General features: G+C 32.2%; 1 protein-coding gene and 1 long non-coding RNA gene across 2 annotated transcripts in view; one reads left to right on the top strand and one right to left on the bottom strand.

Moving 5' to 3' along the window:
- LOC143085607 (uncharacterized) overlaps positions 1-8,068 on the top strand; it is a 25,539-nt gene extending 17,471 nt beyond the window's left edge. The window contains exons 4-6 of the mRNA XM_076262067.1: positions 1,355-1,492; positions 2,181-2,222; positions 2,932-8,068. Of these exons, the coding sequence (XP_076118182.1) occupies positions 1,355-1,492; positions 2,181-2,222; positions 2,932-4,622 (1,871 nt within the window). The 3' untranslated portion in view covers positions 4,623-8,068. The remainder of the gene's footprint in view (positions 1-1,354; positions 1,493-2,180; positions 2,223-2,931) is intronic.
- A 2,714-nt stretch (positions 8,069-10,782) lies between these two features.
- LOC143085608 (uncharacterized) lies at positions 10,783-12,579 on the bottom strand. Its single transcript, XR_012981379.1, has 2 exons — positions 12,436-12,579; positions 10,783-11,396 (listed from the first exon to the last, which is right to left on the bottom strand). It is a non-coding gene; the product is annotated as an uncharacterized LOC143085608 (long non-coding RNA).
- Positions 12,580-17,049: the final 4,470 nt, after the last annotated feature.

Below are 17,049 nucleotides of genomic sequence, written 5' to 3'. Positions count from 1 at the left end.
GGTTATTATCTTGAATACTATTATAGATAGAGACAAACTGTAAACGGCAATAATGTTCAGCAAAGTAAGATCTAATAGTAAGTCAACATGGCCACAATGGTCAGTTGATCCCTTAAGGAGTTATTGCCCTTTATAGTAAATTTTTAACAATTTTCATTAATCGGTAAATTTTTATATTTTTTTACAAAATATTTTCCTCTGAATCTAAAGGGCCAAGTCTATATAGATAGATAAAATTGTAAGAAGCAAGAATGTTCAGTAAATTTAAGATCTACAAACACATCACCATCACCAAAACACAATTTTGTCATGAATCCATCTGTGTCCTTCGTTTATGATATGCACATAGACCAAGGTGAGCAACACATTCAATATGCACAAAGACCAAGGTGGGCAACACAGGCTCTTTGGAGCCTCTAGTTAGTTTTTCAGATAATATTATCAGTAGGTCAACTGCATTTGTTCTTTTGGTCAGTGTCAAGGTTTTGTGATAAGGTCTGTTTCTCCGATAGTCTTTGCAATATGCAACTATATTTATGTATGGGATAATTTTAAGATCATATTTCAGTCCTACACTGAGTTCATCCCATTTCAATTTTTATGATTTTGGTCAATGAAAATTTTCGTCTGACATTACTTTCTCTTATCTTAATTGATAAGTTTAGTGTTTGTGAGATCTATAGTTAAAGTAAAAACCTTGATCTTTCGAAAGAACTTTTAACCAAAAATTCAATACAATAAATCAAATATTTAAGTGTGTGCCATGCATCTAGTTAATTCCTTGGTAAGGTTCAGGTCCTATTTCCCTATTTGTATTCATTTAACATTCTACAAAATAACTGTGCTATCTGGTCACATGTTGTGTGAGGCATGTCCACTTATCTTTCCCCTATCAAACTATTGAGTAAGAGTTTACTTCTGAACAATCGTTGCCAGATATTATGAAATGTAATTGTTGCCAAATATTATGAAATGTATATCAGTCTAAGATTCATATTAGCAATGTCATGGACAAGTTTGAAAATCAGATTCAAGAACTACTTTTCAGAAGTTGTAGATGGCCCTTTTAAAATTGAAAGTAAAAAAATCATGAAAAAATCAATGTCAGTGATCTCATATATATATGTCTACATTTTTTATTGCTTATTTAAAATAGAAAAAGCTATTAGAAATGTTGTGTTAAATGAAGAGTGATGTGCAGAGCATTGTAAATTTAAGATTGTTTTGAATATTTGCAAATCACTCAACCTTATGAACATATGAACAAATAATAATGTGTATGTGTTCAAATATTAGAAAAAATGTTTATTCTATAATACATGCATGTTCATTATTTATATTCATTTAATTTTAGGAACAGGGAGTCATGTACGTATTTATAACATGCATATTGCTAACGCAGACCTAAGAACAGTACATACAGAAAAAGCAGAAATTACCAATGTTAATATTGATAAAGCTGAAAATGTGAACTCTTCAAATGATTCTAACAGTATGTATTTTATTTTATACATGGTACCATAACAAATTTTGAGAGAAAGAGATGAAAATGTAGAAGATATTTTAACATTTTAATTACAGTTCAAATTTCATTTGTTTATTTCCTGATCTAAATATCTACGCCGATAATGTTTAAGTAAAATAATGACTACATTTGAGTTTTATGGATTCCACAGGAGATTTAAGCCCATACAGTTGATGTAACTTATACTACAAAGAAGCAGATCAACTAGTATTGTAAATGACTGTCATACATGTTTTGAGAAGTATTGCTCTCTATAAACATTATAATAAAGGAAATAAAGGCATATCATATGGATTATTAATTAATGACACAAAGTAAATACACACACACACTCAAATGAAACAAAATCTAAGGACAACTGTGCTTTTATTGCAGTTTGTCATCCCAAAGTAACTGTGAGTCATTTATATAGAATATTGATTTCAACTGTTGCGATTCCATTTTTCGATTTCTTTTATTCGAGATTTGATAATTTAAATTTATATTTTTTTTTCGTATTATTATTATTATTAAGATTTAAATTTTAAGGACATGGTATTATTGATGGCTAAAGATTGCATTATAGTCAGCTAGAGACTTAGTGTTTGCAAATTATAGATTGATAGTTGTGGTCGGATAATAATTTTATTATTCTATTTTCAATTTTGTTTTGAAGAGACAAATTCCAGGAATACAGATGCAGGCTTGAAGATCATAGGTAAAATTAGATTAGAATTAATCTCAAATAATGATGGGTGCAAAAATGTCAATTATAACTAAGTCCAAACCATGTAAAAATTTCTGCATCCTGAAAGGTAGCTTAAGTAACATGTAGGAAAAGTGGTTTCATTTTAAAAAAAAATGTTTTTAAATAGATTACTTAAGGGATATAGCTGGAGTTAAATATTTGATGATATTCCTACACTTCTTTCTGTAAATTTGAATTGCAATATTAAAAGTGGAAGCCACAGTTATTTTATCTGAGTTCTATAGTAGAAACTTAGTTTTTAAAGGTCCAGTGCCTCAGTGCCTTAAATGGTATCAGGCAATAGCAATTTAGTTTTTGTTTCTATGTGTGAAAGGGGGAGGGTAAATATGTCATCATAAAACTTATGAGAAGTGACATAAAGGTCCAATTTGCAAACAGATCTTGCCTCTAAAAAATAACCTGAGATATTGAAATTTAAATTCATTACCAATAGTGCTTTTGGGTCTGACATTGAGCTCAATTCAGATTGCAATATTGGTATTACAAATACTGCATATACATTTTTTTTAATCTAATTTAGTAGGCAAGGTATTCAAGTGAATTATTAACAGCTATCTTTTTAATATTTTTTTTTTGAAAGGTTAATAGAAATAGATTTACACCAATCTCACTTTTTTTATGATATACTGACTAATAAAAGATCAAAAATTATTTTTAGATGATGCAGAATGGCATATAAGATTCCATGAAGAAAATGGTATTAGATTAAACAACACACAGGTTTTTCATGAAGCAGTTAAAAAACTTGGATGGAACAAAGTCATTGTTATAGTAGGAAATAGTGGGTGTGGTAAAAGATCACTTTCAATGGAATTGTTACGTCATTTTTCAAATGATGAAACAGAATTTGGATGTACCCCAGTTATAATCAAGGACAGCTGTGATTGGAATACTCATGTAAACCCCAAATGTGAATACATTATATTATTAGACAGTTTATGTGGATCTGCTGGCATTTTTAATAGAGAACATATCCTTAAATGGGACCCATACTTCAAAGATATTCTGAAGTACATTAAAAACTCTAAGGAATTTAATGAGCCATTTTTTGTTATTATGACTATGAGAGATAAAATTTGGAAAGAGAACAAAATCTTCTTTAGGGAATATGATCTTTTTAGAGAGTTAGAAAATTATATATTTGATATGACCAATGAATATGGATTTTCTTGTAAAGAAAAGTACATGATGTTAAGTAATATCCTGTCTAAATCATATAAACAGAAATTGACTAGGGTACAGATATGCAGTGAATACAGACAGGAATATCTTGAAGAAAGCAATTCACATGATTTAAAAATATCAGAAAGAACATTGAAACATATTTCTAGAATAAGTACTCCAGTTGGATTTTTAAGGTGTATCGTTGAGTTTGTAGGGAATGAACGTCATACAAAAAAAGGTTCAGTATTCTTTGAGAGGCCTCTTGACCTTTTAGTCAATGAATTGAATTTTTTGTTACATTTAGAGGAAAACAAAGAAAATCTGTATCATTACTTTCTTCTCATACTTATTGTTTGGCATGATGGATGTTTTTATTTAAATAGACCTTTACAGTGTGAAGAGGATATACTAAGCTTAATAAATGAAGACAATGAAACCAAAATACTAAATTTTTTTTACAATTTTACCATCAGTAAAAGAAATGGTATTTACTTTAAGTTTTCAGAAGAAATGAATTGCTGTGAGTTAACTCATGAAGCGTTATCTGATGCTGTTTGCTTGTCTCTTGGTAAAAGATGTATTGCATTTGTTTTAAAAAAATGCAGTAACCATTTTCTATCAGAATATATTCATGTCAATGCCAAAGATGATAACAATCGTATTCAGGTTATTCAAAAGAATTATAGCTGTTTGTCTCAGAGGTTTATTAAAGAACTTTTGGGAAAGAAATTCGAAATTGTGTCAACACATGAAGCTTTAGACAGTGAAGAATTTGTTCAGAATTTTATTCAGCATTTATCAAAAGATATGAAATGTTACGCAACTATAGTAGTTGATGAAAAATGTTATGGTTTACTATGGTTTTTATTTAATCAAGAAAAACCAAAATTTAAACTTATAAAGTATATTTTAAAAAATCCGCCATTACCCATGAAGAAACCGGAGAAAAAAGCATTTCAGATATACTGGTCTGAAACACTAGATAACTGTATGTGGGCAGCTTGCCATCTAGGATGTGATGATTCATTTACATTGTTGAAGGAATATATAGAACTATCAGATAGACACGTTCGAATTGCAGAAAGATCCACGAATTCAGTTTTTATAGAAACAGTACGAGAGTGTAAACGTAAACAAGATGAACAAAGACAGCAAGATAAAAAATCAAGTTGCAATATTTTGTAGAGCAATTAACTTAGATATGATAATTGTTTTCTGCTCATAGTTGTTGTTTTAACATTTAGGTCTGCAAGTCTTCAAACAAACATTTCATTATTATCGAAGAGGAGATAAAATTCTCACAATTAATCTTCTAACGGAAACTGATTAGGAAACATTTTTGTCTGTTTGTTTGGTTATTTTTGGGGGGAGGAGAGTTTGTGGCCTGTCAACTTCTTTATTCTGCAAAGTTAATCATGTGTATCTTTCAATCCAAGTTCTAGAATTACTGTACTGTGGGCTTTCACAACCATTGGTATTTCCAGCTATTTCTAAGTTAAATAATCACTTCCCAAATTTGTTCTAAGTGCATTTATTCCATTAAGTTTTTCCGATAAAGATAGTAGTTTCACTCAAAAACTGTAGTTTATACAAAATTCTAAAAGATTTTGTCTTCTTAATTTTATTCAAAAATATTCTACTCTGAAACCAGTGGACCAATTTTATCAAAACATGGTCTGAATGGTCATTATTGGTATAAACATAAAGTTTTGATACTGTTTTGTTCTGAGTATCAACCAACATGACTTTCATAAAATGTAGGTGTAAAATGCAAGTTATCATTTAATGTCTTGCGAACTGTTATAAGATAGGGAAAATCTGATGAGGGCAAAAGGGCATAAAAGGTTTTGATCAATTGAAAGTATAAATTTCGGAAATTCAGAGGAAAATTGGTGAATGGGTTACATCTTTACAATGCCTACTTGTTGTTCAGACAGGTGTCACCTGACCTTGACCTCATTTCATGGATCAGTGACCAATGTTAGAGTTACTTGTTGAAGGTAACTTTCTTAGATAATATTAGCAGTAGGTCAACTAAAGTTGGTGTTCCAGACCATATGAGTATTTGGACCGTATACGTAACCACGTATGGTCCGACCATACACGTACGGTTTGACTGTATGAGTATACTCGTATGGTCCAAGACGAACTGACCATACATGTTTTGTGATCATATGAGTTAAATTTAAACAAACATTTATCAAAATCTTTTTTTTTTTAATTGAAAAAAAATGTTATTAATACAAATGGATGAATAAAGTCAACAATTGATATTAAATATTTGTTAAATCGTATATCTGAATCCAATTTTGATACTCTCGCCCAAGTTGACACTTGCTACCATAAGGAACGTCATGTTTACTTTTATATTTACAGGATTTGTTCATGTTACATGTTCCTTTGCATTTGCATTTTTTTTTTTGTAAAGTTCCTAAATCTATGAAAATATCTTCTCACATAATAACTAGCAATATTCAATTAATGTATAATTACTGACCTTCTAAATACAGGAGATTAACAGATTAACTAAATTAGCGTGCCTTTTGAAAATAGTTAAAATATTAATATTTTATTTCAATATTATAATTGAACTTTTAATATCAATTTGATATTTAAGTTATGTTGATCTGTAAGATAAGTTGCCAACTCAATATTAGTTTGTGACAAATTAAAAGAATAAATTGGAATCTATAAATTATAAGTCATTATATATAAAGTTTGATTACGTTAAGTGTTGTCAGATTACAAAGCATCTGTTTATTCAGGTAAATACCATATCATATAATTGTTATTGGAGTAACAGATTTTTTTTTGAAATTTTTCTGATTCCTAAATATATATAATGATAAAATCTATAGGACAGTATGTTGTAATAAAGTTTTCTTTTGTAAATTGTTTGAAGAATTTTGTTTGTTTGTTATTCTGTATAAATTATTTTTGAATGCTATATATATATTTATGTATTTTTTATGTAGCAATCTCCTTTAAAACTCATATTTGTCTATTAATAACCCTATATTAAGACCCCGCTTTCACCACCAAATAATTGAATCGATCTTTATTTGAATCGATCTAAAAAGACCAGTTTGTGTTTACAATCTTACTTAATCCAGTGCGTTTACACTGCAACATAAAAAGAACCGGTCTGACCTTTATTTTGGTATTTTAGATATAACATTCACCCGAAAAAGATTGATCGCGACCGACCTAACCGTTTATGCCAAAAAAAAAAAATCGATTCAAATAAGATCTATCTTTTAAAACCATCTCTAGAGGTGTAAACGGGGTCTTAGTTTCTGATTTTGTACCCAATTTTCAAGTTTGTCCAAATCAAGGTCCAAAATAATGGTGTGTTTGATTTCAACGTAGATTGAATATATATAGGGTTCTTTGAATAGCTAAAACTGTATTTATTTTCATTATTAATTAGATAATACCTGTTACCACATTGAGGTCAAAAAGGTCCTTTGATAATTAAACTTTGGTTTGATTTCATCAAAAAGTGTATTCTTATGGTTCTTTGATATGCTGATTCTAACAATGTACTTAGATACAAGTATTGGATATTGGACCATAGTAGGAACATATCTGATTTCAAACTTTTTAGTTCTTTTGCCACATTCATTTTGTGTCACAAACCTATGATATGTCAAATATTTGAAATCAATCCAAATTCAGAGGTGTTTGAAGCTTAAATTTTGTGTTCATACTTGCTCTACTGTTCAGGGTTTAACCCCTGCAGGAAAATCCGGGTTTCTGTCACTCTGACAGCCTCTTGTTACTTAGGTACATTTTTATATTAAATATCTTTTGATCCTTTTTGGGTATTTTTTGAAAAGAAAGAAACTTTGATAAGCCACAAGATTAGCAAGACATGATCTACAAGTAGGTTGACACGTGTAAACATTTACCTCTTTTGAGTTATTGACATTATATGACTTAGGTTTTTTACCAATTTTTCACATTTTTGTACCAATGTTCTGGAATAGTATAGGAGGTAGAATAAAGACAAAGAGCAACGAAAACACCAAAAGTTAGATTAACATGACAAGCTCAATTATTTAAAGGTCAAAACATGACCAAAATCATTAAACTAATCCTCATTGCATTTATAACTCCTTTTTTCATGTGTGCCTACTATATTAAAAACTAAAAACGAATTGTTAAACTAACAAGAAACACTTGAAGATTGGTCTTACTATTACTTTTGGTCTCCTGTTACAGATTATGTCTCCTGGCAGAGCGTCTAGGTGTTTTGAGTTGTCCAAAAGTATCAAAATTTGTATGTTATAAATTTAATATTTTAGAGATTTGATTATTATAAAGCTACATATTGGCAATGTATGTACATATCCTATGATGTTGGAAATTTGGCATGATGCAACTGTATTTTTATTGAGATATTTTATAAAATGTAATAATGAAATGAGAGAAGAATCATGGTATATCCTTCTTGAAAGGTAAGTAATCTCTGATAGAAGATTCATTAAATTCATGATGACAATGTGCAATTATAATGGTTATAATTCATAATTATTTATTATTGTGTTTATTACAATACCAGTATATATTGTTATATTTTTAAATACATGTCCACTACACTTTATAATTATAACGACTTTAGTTACATATTTGTGCTTTTTGTTTTGCCTAAATATCAAGATGTATAACATTCACCTGCATATTTCATTTGCTTGAAGATTATTTTTTTCTGCCCACTCAGTCATGACGTATTGAATATTAATAATTTGCATAGTTTACATGTTCAATCTTATGAATATATCCGTTTAAGATGAACCACTACTGTATAGCAGTCTGGTTTTTACGGAGATTATATGGCTCGTCTACTCATCATGATTCATTGACTTTGAAACTTTTACATAGTTGATAATTTGTGTTCATGATAGTTTGAAGGGAACCACTGATGACAAGTTAATTTGAGTATGCAGTTTTATAAGAAGTGGCCTTTCTTATTTTCAATGAAGTTTAATTGGCCTTTGTCAATGGATATTTGTTCTGTCTAACAGATGTTCCAAGGGAAACTTTGTTAGTAATCTCATAATATCTATTCATGTTAAATCACATATTCTTAAAGATCTAATCCGTTAGGAACATATACCAGTGCTGTGATATTTATTCAAAGGGAATATTATTCCAGAATGTGGCATGGATGTACAGCAATACTTTGGAAATAGGAAGTTAAACATCTTATTAATAAAACAAAGGTTGGAAATGATAGAATTCAATGTCTATAACTACTAGACAAAAATCAGAAGCCAATATGATTATCTCTGTCGATTTTCCAACAAGAGGTTGTCATGACATGAAAAAATTCAAAGAAAGTTTACACCAACTGTAAGAAATATATCAAAAGTATAGTCCCACCCATGATAATTATCTAAATTGGTGGTGACATTAATTTAACGACGTTCTGATAAAAAAAAAAAAAAAAACAAGGACAAAATGGCATGTTACATGCATCAATTTACAAAGGAATGTCAATTATCGGTTTGTTAAGCATGAAATACCTTTATTAATCCAAAAGGACTAGCGTGAAGTGAAATTGACTAATTTCTATTTAACAAAAACTCACACACAAATCTCGAGTGAGATACCGGAAGATTTTTTTCTAAACACATCTGATTACTATCCCACCAATATATCATTTTCAATTGACTTTTGGAAGAGAGAAATAATGCAGCACCAGCTAACCATCTAATAGAAATGAATCAGAATTAACTGGGATCGAATTGACAAAACAATTAAAGGAAATTTATACGAACAAAATATTAAATCTTTGGACAATCTTAAGGTAGATCATAAGTAAATGTTTTTTAAAACAGAATTTTCTTATAATTTGCCAAAATGAAGATTTTACTATGCTTTTTTCAAAAATATAATAAAAAGTATGGGTCACCGTGCTATTTTGCAAGCTATGAGTCGTTGAAAATTGCCTAAATTTGGTTAGTTTGTTCACAAATATATATATAAACCTTGACGGATGCTGCTCTAAAATGTATACTTGCTAAAACAAAAGAGAAGAGAAGGAAAACCTACAGGTATCACTGTTGACAGGCGGATGATGGTAACTGAAGTTACCACGATCCCAATATGGCGGAGGGGAATCCCCGTATTGGCCGTAAGATCTTTCCCTCCTAACTGTTTTGTTTTAACATAGATGTGGATAACATTACTAAGCCGTCGTTTGGTTTTTAACATTTGCAATGAGTCTGTAAAATAACAGTTGTCTATTACTTAGAAAATAGAAAGTGAAAAAGTACGTACGTTGATGATGGTAACTGTTCATGTTATTTTTGAAAGATCGGGTTAACTTATTTCTGGAATGGTGGTAACTTGCCAAAAGGTTGTATAAGACGACAAACTAAGTACAAAATGTTAAGCAAAGTAAAATATACAAATAAATTGTATATGAACATGCAAAATTGTCAATTGACCCCTCTAGAAGTTCTTGCCCTTAAAAGACAACTTTACACATCATCTAGTTTGCTTACTTTAAAAAAAAACTCTCCTTTACAACTGCTGAATCAATTTTCAGGCAAACTTTGGCCGAATGAGCTTCAGAGTATACATTTTGTATTTTATTTCCTTGTACGTCCAAGAAACATAGTCACTAAGGCTAAAATGGACCATAGTGGTAAAATGCATTTTTTTTTTTTGCTTCTGAAGAAAATATGACAGATACAAAGAACATTCACATGTCATCTTTAAGCTACTCATTATTTATAGACATAATCATTGATGAAAGATTTAAGCAAAAATAACAGGTGAGTAATTCAGGCTCTTGTGTGAGCCTCCTGTTATAAATTAAGCGTTTTTTTTTTTATACAAATAAGAAGATGTGGTATGATTGCCAATGAGATAAATCTCCACAATTAAAGATCAAATGACACAGAATTAACAACTGTATGTCATACACCGTACGGCCTTCAACAATAAGAAAAGCCCATACCGCATACTGTGGCTTCACTTATTTTCATGGGTACCAATTTTCGAGGATTACGGAAAACTTGCCTGTTCGTGGAAAAGTGAGTTCGTGGTTGTGCCAAAGTCTTCATACAACCTAAAAGAATTTTGTATTTCGTTGAATATTTAAATTCGTGGTTCACCTGTACCATCGAAACCCACGAAAATTGGTATTCAACGAATAATAATAAATCCACAGTAGTCTGCTAGCTATCAAAGGCCACGAATTGAAAAATGCAAAACAATTCAAACGAGCAAACCAATTTATGCACTAAATAATAACCGACACACAAATACGTTACACAGCATCACACGACAATGTATGTTTCTCAGATAGTTTAAGGAATAAACAAAACCAATAGCCAAATGAGGTTTTATTTTCAAACTATAACATGATACCACTATGAAATAATAAATGTGATTAACCCACATGTATTATTGGAGGAGTTGGTGGTGTTTTAAAACCAAATATGATTGCACCAGTATAATCACACATTGTGGAATAGCATTTATTACTCTGTATCGTCTCACCAAAGCGATACAATTTTCCTTCGAATACACATCCAGACCAAGCAGACGTCGGAGTGAATGGTGTTAGAGGTGTTAAAGGTGTTTGAGGAGATTCAAGTTTGACTGTTGTTAGCGGTGTTGGTAGATCTCCATTTAAAGATAATCGACTAAAACAGTATTCTTCCCGATCTGTTCTAAGGTGCCCGCCCTCTACGCACACCAGTGCAAACCCACACCCCTCTCTCGTTGATCCGCTTACCACTACTTCTCCTATTTTGTACATTTTGCGATCATATAAACAGTCATACATTGCAGTAGCTATCATTTCAGCAGTGGGTGACATTGCAGTAGGTATCAGCTCGGTAGTTGCTTTCATTGTAGTGGCTTTCGCAAGAGAATATCCTGCTGTGTTTTGAACAACTCGTTTTTTCAGCAAGGTTTTTAGAACAGTTTCCGCTCTAGCATCTACAAAATCAACGTACTAAACGATACATTTATTAACTGAATTCCCTATCTATATAATATTACTGCTATCCTAAGAGATGTATGCCATTAATATTGAAATAACTAACAGTATGCATGATTGTGGAAGATTTTATGAATCTATGTTGGCAGCTCGATGAAGATCGATAAGACCCCTTTGGCTAAAATTCCCCAAAAGAATGGACACTTTAGTTCGATTCGCTTGTCTGTAAAGTGCATGACGTTATAAACAATAACGTGATGTTTGTATACATACCACTAATAAATGTATTAGTCCAGGATTTCGTTTACCTTTACTTAATTATTTCGTAGAAATAAAGATTCAAATTAAGCCAACTTAACTCTCGTGCTTGTTCATATATTAAGTGTAACAAAATCAGAGAAATAGATTGGAGTCAAGTATGCTTCAACTGATTTTTACACTGTGTGCATGCTTACGTTGAACTGAACGCCATTGTCGAGGTCAGGATGAGGGAGTCACGGTTGGGCTACCGCAAATCTAGCAAACATGCTAAACCCCGCCATTCTGTATGTGCATTTTCCTTTTGTAGCCATGGAGTTTTCAGTATATTTTCTACTTATGAGTTTGAATGGCCCTCTGGTATCTTTGGCCTCTCTTTTACTTTCAAGGTCTACCAAATTATCAAATAACACTTTAATGAGCCATTGCCCTTTAAATGACGTTTTTGTGATATTTTTTTCCTATCATCTCAATCACTATATTAAATAGGTATAACCTGTCAGAGACAAAAATTACCAGCAATAGAAAATGCTAATCTGAACTAAATCATTTTTATAACAGTATATTATTTGTGTAAAATAAGTTATTTTAGCTTAAAAAGTCATATACGACATTTTGAAAGCCCAGCGACGATATTCATATCCGTCATATTCTGCAGGAAAATTATCAGTAAATGCGCTCTTGAAATAAAAATCCAGTCTTGTATAATTACGTAGTTATTATATCATAAATTGTTTTCGCATAATATTATGCTTACTACTGAGAAAATTACATATGTACCTCCACTTTCCACTAGTGTGTGTAAAAGTCCAAAGTATAACATTAAAAAATGCAGTTGACATGGTTGATAGTACATGGTTTCCAAATATATGTTAGTAATACCACTGTCTTATCTATATATATGGTGGTGTTTAACGACCTTGACTGGCTATACAGCTGTCTTATCTTAAAGTTACATACACTTTAAATACTGACAGAAACGAATAAATGAAAGATTGCATTTGAACTGTTCCATTTGAAGAACAAGGGTGAGGGAGAGGGGGGTAAAATGATTTATTTTCATACATTGGATTTATTTTCATTTTAACAGAAAAAGAACGGGGAGAAGGAGAGGGTTGTCGTAAACGGATTACTGTTAATTATAAAATCAGTGGTAAAAGACAAATGTTAATTAATTACTCAGCCTCAAATTTCTGCATCGATAAACAATATATAAACTATGAAGCATTTATATTTTGTATCCGTTTTAGTAATTTTAACACTATAAGTATCTCGTTTAAACATCTTAGCTAACTTGTTGTAACGAGCTAGATTAGCAAAGTTTTTATAACAAGTTAGCTAATATAAAAAAGAAGATGTGGTATGATTGCCAATGAGACAACTGTCAACAAGAGACCAAAATGACACAGACATTAACAACTATAAATCACCGTACGGCCTTCAACAATGAGCAAAGCCCATACCGCATAGTCAGCTATAAAAGGCCCCGATAAGATAATGTAAAATAAGTCTTTATTACGAATTAAAAATAAAACTTCATCCTCACACTAATATGGTTTATCCCATTTATAAGATAAGCCAATTTACTGAAAGAAATATGATGAATGCATAATTCGGATCCGTATCTCGTTTCCCGCTGATCAACGCCACGTGACTCTTCAGCATTACAATGAACTAGCCACTCTTGTAGACATGTAAAACGTTTCAAAAACACACCCACCTCCCCTTGCATTCTACCATCTAATAACAATTTCTTTTGTCTGTTGTTGTTTTATTTTATTTTTTTAGGATGACCAGAACAGGCCAGATCTATAACATTATTGGACAAAATAGAGGAGACAAACAAGCCGATGGATTTGCTTGCTGAATCATACTTTCGAGAACTATATATGTTAATGCTAATTTTCATGAATGGCTATTACTTTAATCAGAATATTCAGATACCAGCAGTGTGAAAATGGAACTATCAATACGTGCTATTAGTTCGTTCGCCTGGAATTCATTTAACTTTTGATTTTCCTTTGTTAAATTCAGCATTTATCTTGATTACTTGATTTTTATTGTTCATTATATTGTAATGAAATCATTCGTCACAGTCAAAAACGTATGACATAACCACACAGCCTCCGTTGACTTCTTCGTTAAAACTCGACAAAATTGCAATGTTAGAAAATTTTGTTCTTCCCTCTGCTGTGCTTAAACGGCTGTGGGTAACTTTTAAAGTTGCCAGCCAAAGATGGCCGGACTATAAACTCGTTGAATTTAATTGATACAAAATCTACTTTTTGCGACGTTTTTTTTTGCACTATGTTAATATTTATAGGATTCTTGAATAAAGAAATCAATTACCATTACCACAAATTTGTTAATTTTGAGTTCATATTAATGTATTTGTTATACCACTGAGGTACATGATATTACTTATTAAGTCAGTTTCTCTTCCCATACCAGTGTAGAAGCGGATTTAGGCGGTGGGGTGTCCCCTTGAAGTTGTGGGAAGAAATGGTTTATTATATAAGGAATCACTGAGGCATGACTGGAGCGTGTCCCTCTTAAGGTAGTCAGTGCACCCCGCCCTGTTATCAAAATTTCTGGGTCCGCCACTGCACTGAGTTGAAAAAGACTCAAAAGTTATTAGCCGTCTACTAAATTGTCCTTTTTTTTGGGTATTTTTAAGTAATGAACTATTGTGACGAAAGGCTATGGGACGACTATGCATTAAAAAGGGCGAAGTCAGTAGTTACTGTCCCCTTTCCTATTTGAACCCTAAACATCAAAACATTGGAATTAAAAGGTACAGTTACAATTTCTTTATTTGTCTTAATACTTACCTTAAACTTCATCGTATTAATAAGTTACATTTTATTAAAGTTACAGTGAGGTTAATCATTTGATTATTTCGGACTATATTCTACTAGTACTTTCCAATTCAAGTAGTTATGCATATCTCTGACTATTTTATAAACTGGCAAATGAGTTAACTTGTATGAAGAATCCTCAGCGTGAGATGTAATAACAATATAAATGGTATTTTTATGGTCATCGGGTACCGTAATATCTTCATTGAGATAAGATATTATCGTTTCATTACTTTACATCCCTTGTTACTATGATATGCTCAATATGGCACAGTCCAATAAAGGTTGACTCATCCAGGGTTGATACACCCTCGTTACTAGGCAATATAGGATAATGGTATTGTCCAAAAGTGGTATATTCCAATCATCCAGGGGTATATAAACAGCCGTCAGCAGTCAGTCGGGGTCGGTATTACGATCAGATCACAAGTATAAGTGATAAGATAAATACCTGCTTATAGTTCCAAACATTGGATTCACTGCTCTAGTCTTTCCAATAACTGAAACTTAGCAGAAGTATTACCTTAAGCTATAAGTGAGCTGTATCGAGAGAAACAGAAGAGCTAGAGAGCTTAGAGAGCTTCGTTGATAAAGATAAAGCGGAAAGAGCGACAATTTGTGAGCCAGTGGAGCTACAGCGCTAGTGAGTCTGTTGAGCTAAGAGCTACAGAGCTAGTGAGCAAGTAGATCTTGCTATTTAATTGACCTATAGAGTCAGTAAGCCAGTAAGGCTGAATAATCATTGAGCTGGAGGAGCTTTAATGAGCAGAGAGAGAGTAAGAGAGAAATTATAAACAATAAGAAAATATACAAGTCTCAGATCTCGAGAATTAACTCGGGTACGGACCCCAGACACGTTACATAAATTGGTGGCTGCGGTGGGATCTGAGAAAACTTAGTACATCTGAGTTAATCAATACGATTCGGAAAAATTAGTAAGGAGCCAAAAGAGCTTTCTGAGTCAATTAAACGCTCAATAATATTTAAGATAATAAAATATTTAAAATACTGTTGTTGTTATTTCTTGAAAAATCAGAATGGCAAAACTATTTCCAGATGAAATGGATGAATTCATGAGCAAAATGAACGGATTAGAAAATCCTAGTCAGTCTACACCTAGACTACCTTCGCATCGCTTATCTTATGATTTCATGGAAGAGTCCGGGTATGCTTCTGGTCGACCATCGACAGAATCTGAACTTATAGATTGTGATATAAGGAAATTGAAAGAGCAGTTGGAGCAATTAGAATCCTTTAAGGAACCAACTGAGGACAGACTGTATCCAAATTTGCTTGATGATAATAAGGATTATGTACCATCAGGGGTAACTGTAAGATCAAAATATCGCTCTACAGATACTAAGAAAAATAATGAACCCATTATGAAGACAGATGATAAAAACTTGAGACAAAACAACTCTACATCAGTGCGAGTTAAACCTGCAACATATGAAGGTACCTCATCTTGGTTAGATTTTAAGTCCCATTTTGAGGCTTGCTCAAGTATTAATAATTGGTCTGAACAGGATAAAGGACTGTATTTAGCAGTCGCATTAAGAGGGCAAGCTCAAGGCATTTTGGGTGATTTGCCGATTGATAAACAACAAAATTATAAAGCGTTGGTTAATGCTCTGGAGCAGAGGTTTGCTCCACCAAATCAAACAGAGCTTTATCGAGTACAGCTTACAGAGAGGAGACAAAAAACATCAGAGAGCCTGCCAGAGTTAGGACAATCAATAAGACGATTAATTAATCAAGCTTATCCAACGGTTCCAGAGGATGTACGAGATACCCTTGCAAAACAATATTTTATTGAGGCTTTGGCAGACTCAGAAATGAGAATCCGTATTAAACAGTCAAGGCCTCATGGTTTAAATGACGCACTTAGAGTAGCAGTTGAACTCGAAACGTATAACAGGGCAGAAAAACAACTTAAAGACGGCCGTTCCTATTTAAGACAAGCATCACAGACTGAAGAAAAGGAGAGTCATATTGACAAAAATGAAAACTCTGATCACATTGCATTAACCGAGTTGATGTCAAAGATGGAACAAAAACTTCAAGAGCTGCAAAAGGACATGCGTGAGCTGAAGAATGACAGTAATAGTCGCCAGACAGAAGAACCTAGAACACAAAATAATAACGGACGTGGACGATTTAACAGAGGTGGATTTCGACAAAGAAGAGGTCGTTATAATAATGGTGGACGTGGATTTTATGGTAACACAAATGGGAATAGAGATAATTATTACAATGGACAAAGTAATTACAATTCTTTCAATGACAGTAGAGGTAGAGGTACAACACGCATGCTAAAAAGTTCACAGAACCAGAAAAACGGCTTGCATGGTAACATAGGTGTCTCGACAGCAGCTCATGCAGCTGGCATGTATGTTGACACTGACCTATATGGATTATCAGCTAGTTTGATGGTAGATACAGGAGCCACGGTAACTATTATTTCTGAGAAAACATATAATAGAATACCTAGGGCAAGACAACCAGATTTGATGAGTTCAAATCAACAAGTCTTCAC

This window comes from Mytilus galloprovincialis, chromosome 8, assembly GCF_965363235.1.
Source record: "Mytilus galloprovincialis chromosome 8, xbMytGall1.hap1.1, whole genome shotgun sequence".
Classification (NCBI taxonomy): Eukaryota; Metazoa; Mollusca; class Bivalvia; order Mytilida; family Mytilidae; genus Mytilus; species Mytilus galloprovincialis.
This window is presented reverse-complemented; position numbering and strand designations above follow the sequence as displayed.